Source organism: Eutrigla gurnardus (assembly GCF_963514095.1).
Source record: "Eutrigla gurnardus genome assembly, chromosome: 4".
NCBI lineage: Eukaryota > Metazoa > Chordata > Actinopteri > Perciformes > Triglidae > Eutrigla > Eutrigla gurnardus.
The window spans coordinates 25,288,114-25,310,737 of NC_139918.1; the positions used below are offsets into that span (position 1 = coordinate 25,288,114).

General features: G+C 46.5%; 1 protein-coding gene across 2 annotated transcripts in view; it reads right to left on the reverse strand.

Moving 5' to 3' along the window:
• The window catches only part of gpc5c (glypican 5c), a 98,096-nt gene that overhangs the window by 35,791 nt on the left and 39,681 nt on the right, over positions 1 to 22,624 (reverse strand). Inside the window, exons 4-6 of one of the 2 annotated variants that reach the window (XM_084008151.1) lie at positions 21,589 to 21,752; positions 20,020 to 20,076; positions 18,854 to 18,976 (exon numbers count right to left, since the gene is read on the reverse strand). In XM_084008151.1, the coding sequence (XP_083864277.1) occupies positions 18,854 to 18,976; positions 20,020 to 20,076; positions 21,589 to 21,752 (344 nt within the window). The remainder of the gene's footprint in view (positions 1 to 18,853; positions 18,977 to 20,019; positions 20,077 to 21,588; positions 21,753 to 22,624) is intronic. The other variant, XM_084008152.1, reaches the window with a different exon arrangement.

Genomic DNA, 22,624 nt, shown 5'->3' on the forward strand with positions numbered 1-22,624 from the left:
CCCGGAGCGCCGACTAGCAGTGACCTCCACTCCCCGACGCTGACCTCACACTGAACCGGCTTGATCTTTCTGCAGGAATGCTCAGGGGTTGTAAAGGCAGAAAACAAAAAATGAAATATTCATCTTTCAAGGTGTAGAACGAGAGGGGGAAAAAACTGAAAATGTATATATGGCCGGGAAAGCTACACATGCAAGGTTTCAAGGCTGCGTTAACTTTTGTTAAAAGGTATGAAGACGGTGAGCCGGCGTGAGGGGGCGTCTGGTGGTTCGGCCCTGAAGCGGAGTCTGGTGGTCTTTCATCTGCTCGGTTCCTGACTGATCACAGAGGTCTGGCTTTAAGGTTTAATGAGCCCAGAGCACTCACTGGGGATTCAATTAGCTGCATGTTTGCTGGATACTAGGTTTCTCTCTTTAACTACAGGGAAGTTGTTTTTGTGGATTTCACATACATTTCGGGTATATTTCCCTTTAAAACAAAATGTCAAGACTAAATCTTCCTTATTCATCTTTTCAGTTATTTTATACATTAGAGGAGAGATCTTCAACAGGGGGTCCGGGACCTCTAGGGGGGGTCCGCAGAGTTACAGCAGGGGGGTCGCCGAAATTATTTGATACCAAATGTTTTTTTTAAATATGTCCAAAAATGCACCTTAAAATGAATACAAACTATATTTAGCAAATATAAATCTTCCTGTATGTTTAATATGTTGAGAAATTGTGATGTAGGAATGCTAAAATAGAATTAAAATATGAATTACTGTTTTAATGTCTTAGCATTGTGTACATCCATCATTACAAAGTACTGTTATATATGGAACTTTAATAAGGAAGACTATTGTATATGATATGTTATATCTTTATCAGCCTCGGGGGCATGAAAACGTGTTTAACATACAGTTACAGGAGACAAGACGACCCATTCACACGATAACAAGCATACAGAGAAAGGGCCTGTTGGTGTGTCACTCGTCTAATTGCTTAACGGCATTCTCATAGCAAGCTGTCTGCAGAGATCTCTGCCAGGATCCCGCCACTTAATGAGATGATCCACGAGAGTCTGGCAGGGAGGAGAAGCACTCGTTCATCATCTCCAGAGATGATTAAAGGCAGTTTGTTGATATATATTTTTTTTTATACGTTTCAGAATCGGAGGATTCAAAAAAAGCAAGTGTGCTCGGGGGTCTTGACATGTTTGTGCCAGGAATTTTAAGTTACACTGTTTATCTGGATCTTTGCCTCCGTAATTAGAATCAATACTCATCTTGTTTGCGAGCCCCCCCGAAAAAAAAGCAGCACATTTCATGAAATCCTCAAGTTTATTCGATCAATGCCACCTCCGATGCAGTGCATAAAAAGGGATTAATGGATTATACAGAAATATGCTGAGGAATTATTAAGAGTATCATCTCGACAGCTATTCAAATAAATGTGGCAGACATTCATATTATATATATATATATATATCATCTATATCCTAAATATTAAGACTCAAAACACGTTTCCACACACACGATTGTAAACATCAGGCCGAATCACACCCGACACGGCAGAAGTGTCAACGAGTGATGATGAAGAAGAGTGACTGTGCGGCTGTGGGCGGAGCTTCCTGCAGCGAGGAGGGCGTGGGCTTAGCGCCGGCGGTGCTGCTGTGAGGGTAAACAGACAGCGTTGGTTCGTGGTGATTAATAAAGCCTCTCCCCGGCCCGCCGGCTGTTGTGGATGAACAAGATGGAACATGTGCTGAGTGATTAATACGCATCGGGTCATGCCAGCTGCAGCGTTTTTAAAGGATGTCATCTTTGAGGCTCGGCGCTCCGTGTTATCCGTGGTGACATTTTGTTTGTTTCGCATTTTTTACTGCCTTTGACATTCAAGCAGCGTCAACGTTACACGTTTGATGTCCAAAGTGTAAATGATTATATATTATTATTATTTTGTTTCATTATTATCACATAGGGTGGCATTTTAGGGCCACTGTAGGGAAAAAATAAATAAATAAATAAAAACGAAGCCGAGTGAGGGGACAATATTCTGAGGAAAACTCAGGACTGAGGACTTAAGTGGCAGATTTGCTACTGTATTACAAGCTAACTGCATCTATGCTAGCTAACATCCCATCGTGTGACAACGCCTCGTTAAGGTCCTTAGGGTGATGATGTTGATGCTTATTGTTGCTTTTATTCATATGAGGACATGTTGTCATCTTATGGGTGTTTATTGATCGGGGTGGTTGGGCTAAGATGCTAGCGGTAGCGTTCACTTGTTGTCATAGCAACGGCAAACATCCACTCAAGCAACTTGTTTACTTCCTCTATGACAAGTGGAAGCTACCGCTAGCATCTTAGCCCAACTGCCCGATCAATTATCACCCATAAGATGACAATTTGGACTTTATAAATGTGCAAATTTGCGACTTTTTTCCCCTCTGAATATTGCCCAACTCTCTCGGCTCTGTTTTTTCCTTTTTTTCCTACAGTGGCCCTGATACACCGTCGTAATTACATACATTAATGACAGTTAGTTGTTTTCCTTGCTGTTGATTCCAGGGGATGAAAAAGCAACATTTAAAGCATACAATGTAAGAGAACATTACTCCAATACTTTTGTTTTTTCTTTTTCCTCCTTTAGACATCCAAAAATATATTCAGAAATAAAAACTTAAGTGTCTAAAAGTAAAGTAAATAAACGGATATCCCATCTACACGAGTAATTATATACATATATGTACCTAGAAATATGTAAATAGTATTTAATAATAACTGAGTAAATAATAGCAGTAAATAAATGATAATGCTTACTGCTATATTATTGTAATGATTATATATGTTTCCCCCTGCAATGACATTCTTGCTCCATTACACACACGTGTCTTTCACAAGGCTCGCCTGTTGCCGGCTTGATTTTAAATACGTGACATCGGATGAAAACATACCATGTAACCTTGTAAAAACACAGCGTTACAACTTTCTCTTCCTGGAACACGAAGTCGACAGCGAGGGAGGGAGGGGCCGAGTACGTGTTTGTAAGCCAGCGAGGTTTTTACGAGAAAAGGGCTTGGACATGTTGAAATACTCGGGAGCGGGAGGTTTTTGTTTCTGAAAGGCCAGACTGTTCTCACACACACAGTGTGTGTGTGTGTGTGTATGTGTGTGTGTGTGTGCCATTAGCAGCCATTCAGTGCACTAACACGGAGACGGTGAACAGGCAGCTGGTCAAAAGCCACTTTGGCAAACATTTAATCAACATGACATATGTGCACATGCTGTCCCTTCGACAGTAAACATGAACATGTGTCAACGTGTGCAAATGTTTCGCAAGCCTGCACCCCTTAATGCAATGTGAACGCACACACACACACACACACACACACACACACACACACACACACACACACACACACACACACAGAGTAGAGTAGAGTTTATGGAAGGTTCCCATGATAAACACAATGAAAATAAATATTTCAACCATCAAACTGTAATCTATGACAAAAAAAAAAACAACAGAGCAATTTTCAGAGAAAAAAGGGGCAAATTTGCCACGTTATAAATATATATATAGGGTTGGGTTAGGGTAGCCGATATAAACAAGTCGCTAGGCTCCGCTAACTCCGGATGTTTGCAGTTGCTATGACAACAAGTGAAAGCTACCGCTAGCATCTTAGCCCAACCGCCCCGATCAATAATCACCCATAATATGCCAATTTGACCCGTATAAATAAATCCAACAATAAGCATCAACATCATCACCCTAAGGACCCTAACGAGGCGTTGTCACACGTTGGGATGGATTAATTTGAAAAATAAATGTACATTCATGGGAAGTTAGCTAGCATAATGCCGTCTCTCGGCTCCGTTTTTTATTTTATTTCCCTAAAGTGGCCCTAATATGCCGTTGTAGCATACACAATTAACCACGGACATAATCTTCTGCACTTCCTATAGAAGCTCTATAAGAAGTGCAGTAATACTGAAGCCTTTCTGCCCTTCAAAAGGAGACTTTATTAGACTGGATTTACTCAGATCATAAAATGAGCAAAGAGAAAGAGCAATAGATCAGCAGAGGGCATCAGCAGGGCAAGGCCAGCTCAAACAGTGTGCTTTTTCTTTTCCACACTATTTCTCCCTCTTCCCTCCTCCTCCACCTCCTACTTTGTCTTCTCAAAGAATCTCTCTCCTTCTAAAGTCCCTGTCTCCGGGTTCAAGTCCTGTCTCCCGGTCTATCTCCCCACCACCGCCACCACACTGCTGCCTTCTGTAACCCAGCTGGTAACCACGTGAACCAGCTGAATGCCACTGAATGCCACTGCCAGCCTCGGTAATACCTGCGGCATGCAGTCTTAATTGTGCTCCTGCTGTATTCCCAACAGAACTCTGTGAATTCCCCGTCTTTATCTGCCTCCTCCTATCTTCTGACCCCACCTCTTCCTCGTTCCAGCTGGCAGCGTGGGGGGATTTGGAAAAAGAAAAAGAAACAGCTCCGTGGGCCAACATCGTCCCAGTGAGACGGCGACGTAATGGATGTTGAGAAACACTATGACATTGTGGATAGTGAATCCAAACTTTGAGAAAGGTTAAGTTCAACATTTACTTTTGTGACTGTAGTTCCAGGCGAGGAGACTTCAAATTGTTTGTCAAACTGTTGTGAGGCTCCCAGTTGCCGGAGTCAGGGGTGCTGGTTTTTGGGAGACCTGGCCGGCTGCCCAGTGGGCCCTCCGTCATGCTTCTCTGCAGCCTGGCGAGGTCTGCATCGGGGTGATGAGTCAGACGTGGAGGCAGAGTCGGGGGAAGGGTCAGGGAGTATAAAAAGCAGCACACAGCCAGTGATGTTGGCAAACTCTGAAACCAGATCAAAAACATCGCCAGCTGCGGAACCCGGCAATCTCCAAGTCCGTTATGATGATTTCATACAAACTAGCTGCTCCTCGGCTTCGGGAAGTGTCTGCATGACTAATCGCGAGATGATGTGAAACTCTTTAAACTTGTCTTGCCTCCATAATCACTTATCTTTGGGTTTATCGAGCTGTGTCCTTCTCCAGATGGGAATGATGATGTCAAAGACGGCCTTGAACTTACAGTTCCTTTGCTGAGAACTTCCCTCCAAGGGGGCAAAAGGCCAATCTGATAATGGATATCACTGTTCAAATAAATAGAACATTCATTCATTTGTTATATTAGGTATACAGCGCCTTAATGATACAATGGTACTCTGCAACAGCATCTTCCCAAAGATCGGGTATCGGTATCGGGACTACAAAAGTCAGATTGGTGCATCCGTCAGTGATGTACGACGGGGGCCCAATTGGCATCTTATGGGTGTTTTATTGACCGGGGCGGTTGGGCTGCTAGCGGTAGCTTTCACTTGTTGTCATAGCAACTGCAAACATCCGGTGTTAGCGGAACTGAGTGACTTGTTTATATTGGCTATATATATTTATAAACGTGCAAATTTGTCACTTTTTTCTCAGAATATTGCCCCCTCTGTTTTTTTTCCTACAGTGGAAATAATACGGCGTCGTAGTAGAGAAAAGAACACATTCTACAGAAAGTAATTAAACGAATGTCGCTGTACGCTGTAAATCATCGTTTGACCTCGTCGTCCCTCGAGGTCGGCAACCGTTGACCGAGAGTAATTGCAGTGAGTGCAGAAGACGCGTCCTCTTACCATTAATGACGGGGCTCAAACAAAAACAGTCCACAGGCCGCCGCTGTGACTCCCGTTACACTGACTGCAGGGTCATGTCATTCCAGCCAAGATGAAACGCTCTTTTCTTTGTTTGTCCGTTTTGCATTAATTCATCTTTACAGTGGGTTTTGGACCTTCACCTGAGGCGCCACACCTGTGCCGAGGCCCCGGCTGTATATCTGTCCAGGCAGCGCTGCGGAGCCGTGAAATATGACTGTTAATGGCCGTGTGGTCGGGTTGGAATTACACACCACTAACGTCGGGCCCTCAACTGCTTTGCCACTTCTTAAGAGGTCCCAGGGTGATTTCACCAAGACCGGGGCGGGTTTATTGAGTGGTTGCACTGTAACAGCTATATAGTTGAAGAACCAGCGGTTCAGATTACTCATGGCTATTACGCACTGAAAGCCCCGTCGTCCTCTGCAGGGCAATAAAAGGTGTTACTGCACTTGAATGGCTCCCTTCATGCCACATGTTTGTTTTCTATATCCTTGCTAATACTATCAAATACACGTATGTGGCCTTTACTGGAGGGCAGGTCAGGTATCTGATCCGTATTCCTCCTGTTTCCTATTGGCCCATCACTGCAGACACACATCTCTCCCACAGAGAACCCGATGGGAATGTTCCCTTTCATTCCTGCAGATTTCTCCCTCTCTTCACAGCGACCCGGAGATGAGGCGAAGCCACCCGTCCGACTGTTTGCTTGTGTCTGTGTTTGTTTGTGTACTCGGTGGCTGCTGACTGGATGAAGTCTTATCAGATCGTCGGCTGGACGGAGATGAAAGGCAACCCGGTGCCAGCAGACCGTGGTCTGGTGGAGGCCTGGCCTTTTGCTGAACACAGGCCGGAACTCTCTCTTTAGAATTGGGATTTCCCAAAAAAAGACTCGGTGCCAAATTAATTAAAAATGTCAAATGGGAAACCGTGTTCTCATTTGCCAGGTTTTTTAGAGGATTTGGTTTTTTGGTTTGCGTCCTGCCGACGGATACGCTTCCTGGTCACAACATAACAAAAAAAGTACATTTGGAAGTCCCTGTTTGTGGTGGAAGGCAAACGCAGCTGTAGGTTTACCTCAACAAGCACTCAGCCGAAGCCTGGCCCCGTGGAAGCCTTGCCCTGTCGAAGCCTGGCCCCATGGAAGCCTGGCCCCATGGAAGCCTGGCCCCATGGAAGCCCGGCCCCGTGGAAGCCCGGCCCCATGGAAGCCTGGCCCCATGGAAGCCCGGCCCCGTGGAAGCCTGGCCCCATGGAAGCCTGGCCCTGTCGAAGCCTGGCCCCATGGAAGCCCGGCCCCGTGGAAGCCCGGCCCCGTGGAAGCCTGGCCCCATGGAAGCCTGGCCCTGTCGAAGCCTGGCCCCATGGAAGCCCGGCCCCGTGGAAGCCCGGCCCCATGGAAGCCCGGCCCCGTGGAAGCCTGGCCCTGTCGAAGCCTGGCCTCATGGAAACCTGGCCCCATGGAAGCCCGGCCCCGTGGAAGCCTGGCCCTGTTGAAGCCTGGCCCTGTCGAAGCCTGGCCTCATGGAAACCTGGCCCCATGGAAGCCCGGCCCCATGGAAGCCTAGCCCTGTTGAAGCCTGGCCTCATGGAAGCCTGGCCCCGTCAGAGCCTGGCCCCATGGAAGCCTGGCCCCGTGGAAGCCTGGCCCTGTGGAAGCCTGGCCCTGTCGAAGCCTGGCCCCATGGAAGCCTGGCCCCGTGGAAGCCTCCCTGCTCTCGAGGTCACCGTGACCCGGGTAAACAGCGAGCAAGAGGGAGGGCCGTGAGATTAAAAGGGAGACAAACAGCGATGGGAAAATGATCTACGAGCAGGCATAGAGATCCACTTAGCATGCGCATACGCTTCCAGGTAATCACATACGGTGACTACCGTGTACCCGGGAGGTGTTGGAAACTCATCATTAGGGCTATAATTCTACCCTCATACTTCTACTTCTGTCTCGGGGGGCCCGGGCGATGACTAGGATATCTAGTTTTGGCTCATCATTAGCCCATTATAGAGGCCTTCACACAGCCGGGCATGTTTCACTTCAGAGCTACTCCGGGCTAATGAACAAGTATCGATTTATCTAACGATCACGGTAAGGAGCTGAATTCATTTGGTGTAAGTGACTCTTGCCAACAAAACTGCTCTCGCAACTCTTCCTTATGTTCTCTCTCTCTCTCACACACACACACACACACTCTCTCTCGCTCTCTTCCTGACGTCAGCAATTCAGATGTTGCGGCCCGCTGTAACGTATATACTCTCCTGCTCTACGAAGCCACCAGATCCGATACGTGCTCGCCGTGATAACGAAGGGAGAAGATACTTCCTCATGGAGGAGAAAACATTAAATAGAACCGTCTGTAATTTGACTACAAGCACAAGTGCTGATACCTTCAGGGGAGCGAAATATGCTTCCACACTGCCCCCGTGTGGCCAGCATGGTGTACTGAAAGCTCTCCTTCTGAGTTTGAGAGTCTGATAATGCCTTCAGGCTAATATCCTTTTAACATCAATTACGCAGATGTGCTTTTAACGCTCATTTCGAGCTCCTATTCGACGTGTAATACGGCTCTCACAAGGCTTACCAGCAGATCCTTTTCTGATATTAGTCTCAGACGAAGCTCCACCGTTGAAACCTTTCAAAGTGAGAAAGCGGAGATCAGTACACCGCCCTGATAATCTCAATCTGTCACAGGTTCATTCGTGCTTTTTTGGCAGTTTTTGCCCACAGTACACAGCACAGTGTCTCTATATTATTCAGGAAATGGGATACAGGGATAAACCTTCTAACTTGCATTAAACAGTAAAGACAAAGTGCTGAAATGATCAAATGTCAGCTGGTAATGAGAAACTGCTTCAGCGTTCACATGTGTTCCTTGTTGTCTGAAGTGTGTTTTGACTTAAACCTGTTGTTCAACCACTTGTGGGGGCTCAGATCGCCATCTAGTGGGCCCACGGAGGTACTGCACTAATGGTGAGATTAAATTAAATATATATTTTCTGCTTATTAAGCAAACTGCTAATATCATAAGTGAATGTAAAAGAAAGAAAATAATGATGAGTTGCTTTTGAATGACAGCATCAGATAGAGACAAATGTGTCACTTAAATGATAATTCGCAGCTTTAATGTTCAGCTAATTAAAATACACTTTCCTCATAGGAAGTGAGGGGAAACAGCCGTCCACAACTACAAATCAAAGTGACTACTCGGTTGCATGAAGCCTGAACGACCCATATGAAGAGCTTCTATTTGTCCGCCTCGAGTGCTAGAGACAGACAAGGAAACACACAATATGGCCCTAACGTTCTTTAATAGGTGGCAGTTACACAGATTACAGCTGTAATTGGCCCGCGGTTTGGCTTTGAGGACGTTCCCAGGCCCGACGGTGTCTGTCACTGGGTGTAACTGATCCCCACCTCCCCGTGTCGCCTGCTCCGATGTACCAGCAGACTGACTCAACAGACCACACAGCCTTCTGGGAAAAAGAAAAAAAAGACTACGCTCCAGCTCCATTAGATTGGAAGCACAAGAACAAGTCATGTCCGCCCGTGCCCACACCCGCAAATCACATGCAGACGAGCATCATTTCCTGACAAAGACAACTATTTGTTTCCCCCTCTCTTCCACACACATGCACTCACGTTCTCTCTGTACGCCACACAAACGTGCACAAACAGCCTCTTCTGTGTTCGAATCACCAGAATTACCAGCACAAGCATATCTCTGAAATGTTAAAGTTGAAAACTAGAAAATGTGTTATTTTCTGCAGTAATCCTGGCTGACAATGAAGCCGGTGCTGCGAGAACTGAATTTAATTGGAGCGTGCAGCTGCCCAGAATATTAAATTGAAGTAGAGGTGGCTGAGTCCAAAAGGGGCCGTCTTGGCCTCCCTCGCTGTAATATAGCGATATTGTGCTGTCATCAAGTGCTATATATCTTTTTCCCCCCTTCAGCATAAATTCAGCATTATATGTATGTGAATAACCAACATCTACAGCACCTATTAAAAGCTTTTAAAGTGAGTAAATGCAGATTCCCATCCAAACCGGCACAAAGAGTTTGCTCTTTGCAAAACACTCAATTGCACTTTTTTCAAATACGTTTTGAAACCCTCATTATTTCTGTGTACATTGATGTGACCCACGTCAATGACCGTTGTTCCCCAGTAGGTGGCAGTATTAGCCAATTCCAATTCACCACCAAGACATCTCATTGATTTAAAATCCAGTGCGTGCGAGTATGAGGAACAAAGGGATGAAGGATGCCAGTGACGGAGAACAGAAGACAGACAGAGACTTCAATTTTCTTTTAAATATAGAGACGTGAAGTCAGAGTGTTATATGAATGGAGGGGAAATAAAAAAAGGGGAGAGAGAGAGTGAGTTGGATGAATATATCCCCCCTTGCAGCCACATGCCCACATGCCGAGGAGGGCACGGATAACTGAGGTTAGAGGTCTGGGGGGAGCCGGAGGGGCAGTTGGTGTGTGGGAGGCAGACAAGGGCAGGCAGGGGCAGAGCCGGAGAGTAAACTATGCCCCGGAGCACACGGACGGGTGGAGCGGACCATGATCCTCTGGTGTGGTAAGACCACCTGTTTGTCTGACCGTCTGTCTGTCTGTCTGTCTGTCTGATCCGGGCCAGAACGGCGTGATGTATTGCTTCAGGGTTGACAGTGTAAACTATAAAAAAAACAGCCATGGATGAAACTAAATAAGCCATATGCCATGATTTTATGTACCAACTACAGAGATTTTGGCTCCGAGCATCGTGAAGTGTAAACACGGACGGACGAGCGGCGAGAGAGAGGGAGACGTGATGACGTCACATCTGGACCGGACTGTATATCGCCACTTGTGTAAGCAAAGAGCACTCAGTGCAAAAAACAGCGGCTTCAACTCGCTCATACAGTACGTTTGACTGGAGGCAACACACACACACACACACACACACACACACACACACACACGCAGAGTGCAGAGGGCTTGCGAGGGTGTTGAGTGAGGGGGGTCAGGGGTCAGACTCTCTGCTGCTCTAAAGGGCACGTAGGAGCACCACTCACACCCATGCCATGAACACACACTCTGGCAGACAGAAGATTATATACAAACTTCTGCTGAGGTGGAGGAGTTGGAGTGAGTGACTGTAGTGCAGGCGGCGAGAAGATGGGTCAAAGGTCAGGGAGTTATCATCCACAAGTCAGGCAGACGGCGGCGTTGACAAACATGGTTTCTCCTGGCTGAAGTCCCGTTTGTCACGATCGGGATCAATCAGAAACACAGGACGGTCATGAGTCATAAGTCAGGGAGTCGACTAAATCAGAGACGAGGCTCGGATCGCTTCTCATCTATAGGCATAATATAAGGAGCTGCTGATGATCTGAAGAAAAAGTCACATTCTCTTCACACAGGAGGCGGAGCTTATGTCGGTGTCCTCGTTATCACCTCCTTGCCCTGCCATCTGTTGCCTTCTATTTCATCTTTTAGTTCTTGGTTCTAATCTGAAGTTAGGACCTGAAGTTCTCATCATCGTTACAAATGGACTGTAATTTGGAATTACTGGTCGAATGATTGTCTATGTGATTGTCCTTTATGTACTGTATCTTCCTGTGTGTGTGTGTGTGTGTGTGTGTGTGTGTGTGTGTGTGTGTGTGTGTTGCCTTTTCAACCCGACTGGCACCAAGACAAATTCCAAATCGACATGGCAATAAAGCATTGAATTGATTTGTCCCTCCGATATTATACGTATTCATGCTCTCCTGGAGACGAACTCCTCGACTACCTGTTGTGTTGCGATGCTCAGCTACTCCGGTTTCAAACAAACAGGAGGTACTTTCCATTTTCACTCCCGAGCCCTTTCCGTGCAGAGGCCGCATTCCCAGCAGCACCCAGGGGGGCTGCAGCCGGCGAGCCACGACACCAAACCCACCCGGAATTCTAGGAACGTTTTCCCCGTGGTCTCAGGTTACCCCACACACACACACACACACACACACACACACACACACACACAGTAGTGTACTGTACTTTTGTTGTTTGTACAGAGTTGGTTTTGTTAGCTTTTCCTCTCTCTCCTCCCGTTGGCTGTCATTCGTTTTCACTTTAAACTCAGATACTTAGAAAGGACGAGAACTCGGGACTCACGCTTGAACTCGCAATTGGATTTGAACCAGACGTCTTTGTACGGGATCTCACTCCGATGGTAAATACCACCACAGGCTGAAAGACTTTAAAACGGCACGCACACACACACACACACACACACACACACACACACGGTCGCACTAAAACCCGACAGGGAATCTTGCCAACGCTTGCCGTGGGCCCCCAAAATTTCGGACTTGCACGTATCCCGTTGCATCGCACAAAATTCAGACAAAAAGTTGGTCAAGATCTAACTGGCATTTGTCCAGCCCCCCCCCCAAGGAAAAAGACAATGTGTGATTGTTGCTGTGTGTGAACCGCACACAGAAAGAGTGTGGCGGTCTACGAGGCCGTAATCTCGTGTCACCACAGCGACCGTGATTTATTCTACATCCAAGCACTTTTCAAACATAGAAATCACCACACTACAATTCAAGTGTTTTCAAGGATTCCCAGCACCCGTACCAACCCTGAATATATGAGGTCTTTCTCATCGCTTCAGCAAGTGGTAAACGTGTGGCTTCCGGTGGCACACTGAGGTATGGGTTATGTTACCTTGAAGAAAATGAAAAGTCCCAAGAGGCGGTCGGTAGAAATCTGATCTGAATAGTGCAACCTTCGGTTCTGTATGTCTGTATTTAAAATGTTTAATAGGAAGTCTATTAGGAAGCAGACTGTTGTGTGAGCTGAGAGCTCAAAGCTGTGAGCGTTGAATGATAAACACCACAGAGTACTTTGTTGCATCGCTGCAGCGTCTTCCAAGAGCAATTTTATGACACAAGATTAAATTGCCTCTAAAATGCATGGTGGGGGGGGGGGGTTATAAGACCTCTTTGTTTCAAATTAAGACAGAATCTGGAGTGGTTTTATTTTCTTAACACTGAATTACTGTGCAAGAGCAAACATTTGATAGTATAATAGACACCATAACCCAACCTCCAGATAATCAGTTCATTGAGAGCCGATGTGTGAGTGACATCACTGTGGAGGTGCGCCGGTTTTACGCACCCTAATAGTTATGCGACGTTGGCGTGCGCGGTTGCATCCAATCAGCGAGGCAGCCCTCATTCTTTGTCAGCTTTTGTTTGCCGTCGTCGGTGCGTCAGAGACGTTTTGTGTCCAACTGAGGTCCAGAAACGCCAGAGAGGCGAAACCCAACGGAAACACACGCAGACCACACACACCAGCGTTGGCCGGCGCCCAGACACGCAACAGCGAGGACTTCAAACGGGCTCATAGATGCAATTAAGTCACAAAGACACAGGGCTCTCCTAAAGCCACTGCTTCCTGCTGCCACTGACTTACATCCCCCCTTCATCCATCCATCAGTTCATCTCTCCTTCTCCCCCATTGTATTCACATGCTTCCTTTCCCACCCCCCCCCCCCTACAGCACATCTACCCCTCCATTCCTCATCCTCCTCTCCCGCTAGGAGTTTGATGCCTTGCCAGTGGGCGAACACAGAAGTTAGTGGGCGCACTATGTCTACCTCGCCCAGTCGGAGCCGCTCCAGTAAAACATGCCAGTCTATTGTGGCATTTTAATTATATTAGCTCAACCCACTCCACTGGCTGGACACACAACAGAAGGGAGAGACCGTAAAAAAAACTTGTCCCTTCTATGAAGTGATGAGGAGGAGCTGGAAAGGAAAAAAAAAAAAAAAAAATCACAAGCATACACAATGTCCACAAGACGCCGCACCATAAACCCGCGGAGGCCGAAACACATAAACACTCTTCACTCCAGAGGCCCGTTACGTCCCAAATTGGCAAATAATTATCCAGAGAGGCCAAAAGAAAATCACATTTGCTTACATACAAATCTACACAAACTATCCGACAATATCTTCCCCCTCATTCTCTCCTTGCACAGCTACGCATTTAGAGATGTCACGACTCCAAAACTTTCACAATCCGAGAATAAATAACTTTCCGCAATATGATCGGTTGTTTTCTCTTTCTGTCTCTCTCTCTCTCTCTCTCTCTCTCTCTCTCTCACACACATACACACACACACACACACACACACACACACACACACACACACACACACACACACACAACACACACAGGATGGATGGATGCAGGCCCAAAGAAAGGAAAGTCTAAGCAATGTAGTAATGTAGAACAGGGTCATGCTGAGGTCCAGGCAGCAGCCCAGGGTTATGGGAAAGGGATGGGCTGCTGAATCGGAGTTAAGGGGGAGAAGAAAAAAAGGATTGTGGGAGCGACAGAGGAAGGACCGAGAGGTTTGTCGCCAAATGCAAATGACAGAGGTGAAAGGGTAGGTGCAAGAGGAAAGAGAAATAAATACAATGAAAGGATATGAAGTGTATGCGTGTACGACCACACGTCTTTAATTCCTCTGATGTCGACTGTTCTCATGACTCCACCGCTCCATCATGTCTGTCCTCATGTCTACATTTGAAAAAAGAAGGCACACACAGTCCTTAAGTGACTCTGAATGTCCCTCTTCTGCATAGTAATTAATTACTGCCCCCCTCTGCTTGGGTCTTTCATTATGCAATGCCTTTTTGCATTGTTTTGACCCACGAGACCAACATGGAGAGACAGCTCAGGGAAGGAGAAATAAAATAGGAATAACTCTCCTTGATGGGCCTGGATGGAGCAGAGAAAGGGAGTAAGAGTGAGAGGGGTGAGGCGGGCTTTGCCCGGGTTCAGAACTCTCCCTGCTTCTCCCTGCAATAACACAATGGATTCCAGATGTCTGAAATGATAAACGAATGGATTGTCATAACCTGATAAAAATGCAAGGCATCCAGAAGCACTCGCACTGCTGTGGTCCGTCCCCTTGAGCTTCCCCAAAAACACCAGAATCAGCCCCAAAAGGATAGTGATGAGTTCCTCGTTCTACTGAAGAATCAGGTTCAATCCTCATCCTCATAGCAGATACACAGAATAGGGCTTCAGGGTTTAACTATTTTTGAGAGAATAAGCTTTATACACTGTTGTAGATGTATTTTCAGTCTGGTGCTATTGAGGGGTTTCTACCTTGACGATGAAATGACTTTATTTCCTTGTTCACGGTAATGAGCTGTCCAGAAAGCATTCGGATCTCAGAGTGCTGACTTATTTGGTGAGAAAAAAAGGTTGTTTCTTTCCCCCCAACAGAACATATTCTCTGCCTGTCTAAAGTGTGTGAATCAGCTCAATGCAAAGTGAATCCCCAAAACAGTTGCTCGGGCCCCAAAAAAATGCTGATGAAGTGCCAAAGTCCATGTAAATCATCTCTCAACACATGCAGGCGTGAAGCCACGGACGTGCCCGGATGTGCCATCTAAATCCTGAGCTGGCACCAGCTATATGTGTATATATATATATATATGAGTAGCTTTCCATAAGTGCCGGCTGCTGGCCAAACGGCCTGACTGCCGGCCAAAACGTCCCGACTGCTCATTCCGAGTCCATCCAGCTCCTTTATTGTATTTACTTTTCATTCTAATACAGTGATTTTGATTAACAAGTCGCTATGCATGTTTATTTTATGATCATTAGCCTTCAAAAATGATGCAGAGCATGATGACAAAGAAATGTGATTATCTTTCTGTATCGGTCCCGCCCTCACATGCTCTATGTGTGTGTGTGTGTGTGTGTGTGTGTGTGTGTGTGTGTGTGTGTGTGTGTGTGTGTGTGTGTGTGTGTGTGTGTGTGTGTGTGTTCTGAACAGTCAGGAATAGGCTGTTTTTAAATATACAGATATTATTTATTTACAGATTGTGAAGGCTAAAACGCACAAAAAGACTTAATTCTTTCTTTCTAATCCTTTATGATAACTAACTACATGTTGACTCATTAAAATATGCAATCATTTTTGTGGTCCATTTGTTTTCACCCTATTTTAAATTAAAATTGGAATGAATTAAGATGAGTGTATCTGTTGGAATAGTGGCAGTAAAATGGGCCAGAGGGAACCAAACTTGGGCTTTTTTCCTCCTGGACCCCACCTAACCTACTTTGGTTCTTAGACATGCCTCCCTCACTTTAGATTTCAGGCTACACGTTTGGTAAATAAGTATTTTACTTCCTGACTTTCTCTTTTACACCATGAGCTCAGAAAGTGAGCGCTTACAGCAGACGTGAGCTCTTTACATTTGAAAACTCCTGAATTGTTTCCCCTCGATTTGCTGTCCACGCTCAATTATCTGGATTTGGGTTACGTCTGGGAGAAATGTAACAATACATTGTTGTCTAATGAGACCCTCATGAAGTTCCCTCCTCATGTGTTTTCAGTCAAAGGACTAATAAAGGTCCTTATGATGCCATAACAGAGGCTCTGCAGATGCAGCAAGTATGTGTCAAGTGGCAATGAATTCTTTTAAGTTTGTGATAAGACTCACTACGAGAGCTGCTCACAGTCGCCGGCTAATCAAAATAAAGAATGTGCTCATTTGTTTTGGGCTGATCTGATCTTTCCGGAAAAGATGGTGCAAAGTATTCACACGTGTGACGCCGTGAAATGTTGAACACGTGCCAACACGCACTTCGTTTTAGGGGTAAGTACAAATGTTTGCCCCTTTAACCCCCCCGTCATCAGACGCTGAATAAAGAGACGAAGAGAATTTCAACCCCGACGCCTTTCATGTGCTTTGAAGTGTTACAACATACAACAAGTGTGTGTGTGTGTTCTCACATGTGGATGTGTCTGAATGAGCGACCCCTCCAGCTGTTGACTAGCATATGGATCCTGTGTGGATTGACGTGTGTGTGTGTGTGTGTGTGTGTGTGTGTGTGTGTGTGTGTGTGTGTGAGAGAGAGAGGGGGGGGGGGGGGGCTTTGTGTCCTGCCACACAGGAAGAGAAGACCATGACACGGACTAACTCCTCAGCAGTTGAGCACGAGCACGTGTGACGATGGTGCCGGTGACCTCATCATCATCACGCTCCTCTTCCCCAGCTCATTTTCTCGGTATCTGCCCTCCTCTCATCCTCCCTCTTGCTGTTCTCGTGCAACTTTCCCAGGCGCGGTGGCACAAGCAGTGGCAGCGATGTCCAAGCCTTTCCCATGCAGCCTCATAGGAAGGTCTTTGTTCCCCCCCTCCCTCCAGGCTTTGGGGGTCCCGGCGGCAGCGCTGTGCCCCACTCCGCTGACTCCACAATGGGTCTTTATGCTGCCAAGCCCCCCCCCCCCACCACCCACATCACTATCATGCTTCCCTCATCAGGGGCACAGGGAGGCACAGGGGGCACCACCGCACCAAAACGCTAACCCTATTCACCCCCCCCCCCCCCCCCCCCTCTGATACATGCCAACAGAGTCAGATCCAGTGGACGGGGGTCCAGAACCGGAGCGGTTTATGAGTGCTGCCAAATGTTTTCTTATTCAACCCAAGAACATCTGACACCACAAGCAAAGGCTCTCACCAGGGAGTGTGTGATAACACACCGTTACAACCCATTAGCACTGTTCTTAAAAAAAAACAAGTGCCCTCGCTTGTAAAACACACACACACACACAAACACACACACACACACTTATACTCACACACAGAGTGAAATAAATAGCCGGTTCTGAATACGGTGAAGATGGTGGACTTCTTCTTGTGTTTTGAATTGCTTGCGTTGCCCCCATGTTTACCCTTATATGCTCCTGATCATGGGCCAACACACACACACACACACACACACACACACACACACACACACACACACACACGCACACACACACACACACACACACACACACTGGCTGTGCCTACTGTACTGTGTGTGCTGACACACTGTGACAGGCCCTGATGAATGCGTGGTCTGCTCAATATGTCTCCGCCACTGGCAGATCCTCAGCAGTGGGGAAGGGCAGGAGAGGAAGAAGAGAAGAAGAAAAGAGAAGGAGAGAAAGAAGAGGAGAAAAGAGGAAAAAGAAGAGAAGGGAGGAGAAAGGAAAATAATGACATTTTGAAACTATTTAAGCAAATCAAAGCCTTACGTATTCATAAAAATGAAAAAGTACAAAATGCTTTTGCCAACCACTGACTTTAATAAAAAGTGTATTTTTTTTTCTTCCCGCAATGAGAGACATCTGTTCCATGTGCCTAATGTTTTCCCATGTACTCATGTAAAACCTAATGTATGGCTTCATCAAACAAGAAACCAAAGGATCCAACACACACTCAAACGGTGGATCGTAGGGGGGGGGGGGGATCCTCATCCCGGGACCTCCGTTTTTTTCCCCTTCGTCAAAGCCAATGAGAGTAGTGGGTTGCCATGGTAACGGGAGCCACTTTAACTGGCCCACCACCGCAGAAGAAGGAGAAGGAGAGCATGGGCTTGTCATAATTGTGGACCAGCCGAAGGGAATCAGTTACAGACTCGCGTTGGCTGAGTGATCCGCATCAGTTTCTCTGTTCTTCTTCATGCGGACTGAGATAGCACTTAACCACACACACACACACACACACACACACACACAGACAGTACTTCAGTCTCTGAGAAATGCACCCAAAACCATAAACAGAAAGGGCTCCAGGGCCACACCTATAAATCAGCACAACATAAAAAAAAAAGCTCATAAATATAAGAGAGCAACAGAAAGAGAGAACGGCAGAGATAGCAGCTCATTAGCTGAGTCCAATACAAAGCAGAGCGGAGCAGCAACTATTTGTTCTGCCTGCCTTCGCTCTATGTGGGGATGGATTTAATGACTTCCTTATTTCCACGTTGATGAACAACAGCTGACTCACACACTGACATTATCCGACACCAGCGCACAAACAAAATACGCAGAGGGTTTGTTATGTTTTCTCAAATCGGAATGTATTAAAAATACGCTTTAAAAGCCTGAGAGAGAGTTAATAAATACCAGGTCAAACTGGATGACCTGTTTAGAAAAGGATGCATGCGAGCCAGCGTCTACTCATTTAGACAGACTCTGCCCAAAAAATTGTTTATGCAACAACTGGCCGTGGCAATGCTGCTGCCTAATCGTAGGGGAAACAATCCATATCTGAATGCTAAAATAAATCTTTTTGTAAAAAGGTTCATGGTGAATGGAGGGCCTTCTGTCACATGTTTTCTGTCTTACCTTTCCACCACGTCGTCTCCGCTCCAGCAGGTGGAATCGTCCACCACGTTCTCGCCTTCACACAGCATCTCCGGCAACGCTGCAAAGAAAGACTTGTAGCGCTGCAGGTACATCAGGAACTCCCTGAGGAAACACACACACACACACACACCAAGATTTAGCACCACTCATCCTCCTAAATCACAAGCATTACAACAAAGAGCACATGCATGTTGTATAAATACACAGATGATATCGACGGTGGCGGATTAAACGAGACTGCTTCACTAACTCAGCACATTTTTTTTCCCGATCGCGCTGTGCGGTAACGTGCTTGCTTCATCGGATCTGCAAAAAAACACGTGTTGTCGATAAAGACGCTGTCGTCTCGAGCAACAAAAAAAAAACACAATGGCAGAATGTTTTGATCGGGACGCACATTGTTGCCACCCGCGAGGCAGAGCGAGAACAGCAGGGGGGTCACGAGAGGTCATGTGCCGAGTCAGTCGGAGTGAATCCAGAACAGAAGACAACGAGTATGAAGTTTGAAAGACGTAAAAAAAAAAATGCATCGGTCACCCAAAAGCCAATCTACGGCGGCGTGTTAGGGCCACTGTAGAAAAAAATAATAACGGAGCCGAGAGAGGGGGCAATATTCAGAGATGTGAGAGTTCATTATATTTATTATATTATATATTTATAGCCGATATAAACAAGTTGCTTGGTTCTGCTAACTTCTGCTGTTTACAAGTGAAAACTGCAAATTTGTGAGTTTATTACAATGCTAACACCCTTCATCTATGCTAGCTAACTTCCACATGAATGTACATTTATTTTTCTAGTTAATAAATCCCATCATGTGCCAACGCCTCGTTAAGGTCCTTAGGGTGATGATGTTGATGCTTATTGTTGGTTTTATTTATATGAGGACATGTTGTCATCTTATGGGTGTTTGTTGATTGGGGGGGGGGGGGGGGGGGGTGCTAGTGGTAGCTTTCACTTGTTGTCATTTTCTCTGGATATTGCCCTCTCTCAGCTCCGTTTTTTTTTTTTTTTTTTTTTCCTAAAGTGGCCCTCATACTCCGTCGTAACAATCAGCTCTTACAACTCAATATCACAGGTATCTCTATATGTACAAGACGTGTGTGAGAGAGTGAGAGGAATGAGTCCCTTGGGTTCATGCTTACCTAGAGAGCGTTCTCAGACTATGTTTATTGTTCTTGGAGGGTTTCAGGGGGAACGAGCTGGGAATGACGGGAGTTGAAGTCCAGGGGAGATGGTTGCAAGCAAGGAGGATGCAGGGATGTGAAAGAACGGGGCGTGAGAGGAAGAAAAACAAGGAAGAAAAACAAGGATAACGAGACAGGACACATTGGGAGGGGGGGGGGGGGGGGGGGAGAAAAGACAGTCAGTTGACCCTGGAAGAGAGCGATTAATCATGCACATGCAAAGACTAGCCACACATACATCAATAACTCTCCCCACACCACACTAACAATGAAAACAAGACACAGTAAACACACAATCAATTCTTACATTCAGAGTTTCCCTTAAAACCAAACTGTATCACGTTTTGCTTTTTCGGCGCTACATTCTCCGCCGAGTCTATGAAGTGGTCAGCGCTCACATGTGCTCTCGGCTGGTTGGCAGCGAGCGGGGGGGAGGCGGTTTCGAAGGTGGGGGGGGGCTGGATTGTGTTGCCATGAATGGCCGGTGGCAGCGCCAGGCCCGGAGCCGTCAGCTAGGCTGGCATCGGGGCAGTGATTCATGGTTTAGGACAAGGTCAGGCAGGCGATGCCACAAGTGTGTGTGTGTGTGTGTTTCCCCATGCGGTGCTATTTAAGCCCAGGCCCCGGCTGGTGTGCAGAGTCGGTGGTATGGCCGTCTGGGTAAACAGGAAATTGTTGGTCCGTCAAGATTAATCTTGCCCCCCCCCCCCGGTCCATCAGTGCCAGCTGCTGTGGGCATGGGCCGGCTGCCTCGGAGGCCAGGTGGAGGGCATGCACTTCAGTGCCAGGCACTACATTTACATACTATGTGTGCATGTGTGTGTGTGTGCGTGTTGGGACTAATCATATGTAGAAAGAGAGATGCCACGGCAGCTGTGAATAGACACGAGCCAACTCCGAAGTCTTTCTCATACAGACCCAACCAATTTCATTTAAATGTACTTTCCATCTAGCTGAGCACGATGCTACGACGGTGTATCAGGGCCACTGTGGGGAAAAAAACAGAGCCGAGCGAGGGGGGCATTGTTCCGGGAAAAAAAGGAGCAAATTTGCGAGTTTATTACGATGCTAACAACCTCATCTATGCTAGCTAACGTCCCATGAATGTACATGTATGTTTGTAACGTGTGCCAACGCCTCGTTAAGGTCCTTAGGGTGATGATGTTGATGCTTATTGTTGCTTTTATTTATAGGAGGACAAACTGTCATCTTATGGGTGTTTATTGATTGGGGCAGTTGGGCTAAGATGCTAGTGGTAGTTTTCACTTGTTGTCATAGCAACGGCAAACATCCGATGTTAGCGGAACCAAGCAACTTGTGTCGGCTATATATATTTATAAAGTGGCAAATTTGCCACTTTTTTCTCTGTTTATTGCCCCCCTCTCTCGGCTCCCTTTTTTTCCGACGGTGGCCCCGATACGCCGCCGTACGATGCAGAATTAACAAGCAAAAAAAAAAGCTTGCATTTTGTTTTGTAGCTTGCATTTTGATTGACAACAGGCAGTATTAAATTAATTCAGGTCTTACCTCCTCAGGTGGGCTAACTGCCCCAGCCACTGCTCGTTGAGAGGTTGGGAAGGGGCAGCCGACGGAGGCAGAGAAGACGAGGTCACGGTAGAGGTCGTGACCCCTGGGCTGGTAGGCTGCGTGCTTGTAGGTCTCCCAGTAGACAGGCCACACACCTTGTCCACCTGTGGGGAGGATTAGAGAACACACACACACACACACCTGTTCAGCTAGGAAAAACACATGAACAGCGCTGGCGGAGCTGCAGGCTGACTTCCATCAGCTACCGATCGACGCGGCTGAAAGCAGACGGACTAAAGTGAGTTGTTCAAAGTGAACACTTCTTTTTTTTTTCCCTCGGAGTGATGATGCCATCTACTTGAAATGAGGAATGCCTACATTTCAGCTGAATGATTGCCGTGTGAAGGGAGGTTAAAAGAGTTATGGAGTTACAGACAACATGGTAAAACGTGTGTGTGTGTGTGTGTGTGTGTCTGGGGGGGTGTGTGATGAGAGAAAACGGCGTGATGAGTGAGTTATTGCCAGGAGGGCCGACAGTAAACGTTAAACATTCCACTACCTCATGGAGGTGAAACGCACACGTGCTGCACAGTTGGCAGCGATTCGCGAGTATCTCCGGTGGCTATTAAAAACGAGGGGGGTGGGGTGGGGGGGGGGGTCGTGAGAATGAAGGGGCGTGTGCTTCAAAACCAAGAGGTAAAAATCAATGAAATCTCATTGGCTTAAAAGCCTCTGGCCGGTGTTATTAAGCGGTTCTCAATAAGCCGAAGAGATGGAGCGTAATGGCTCTTGTACACACCGGACTAAAGTAAAGTGACCAATGTATACACAGCGCTTTGATGAGTCATCCGACTCAGCACCGCTTATTTATCACTGATTTAGAAAACCTTTACAGTTGGAATCAGTGAGAAAAATTAGGTTTTGTTGAAGGATTCTAATTTTAATTTTTACTGTACAGAATATGCACCCAGACTTTCCCCCCAGAAGACATGGATGATCATACTGCCCACTTAAAAATACTTTTTTACTTAATACT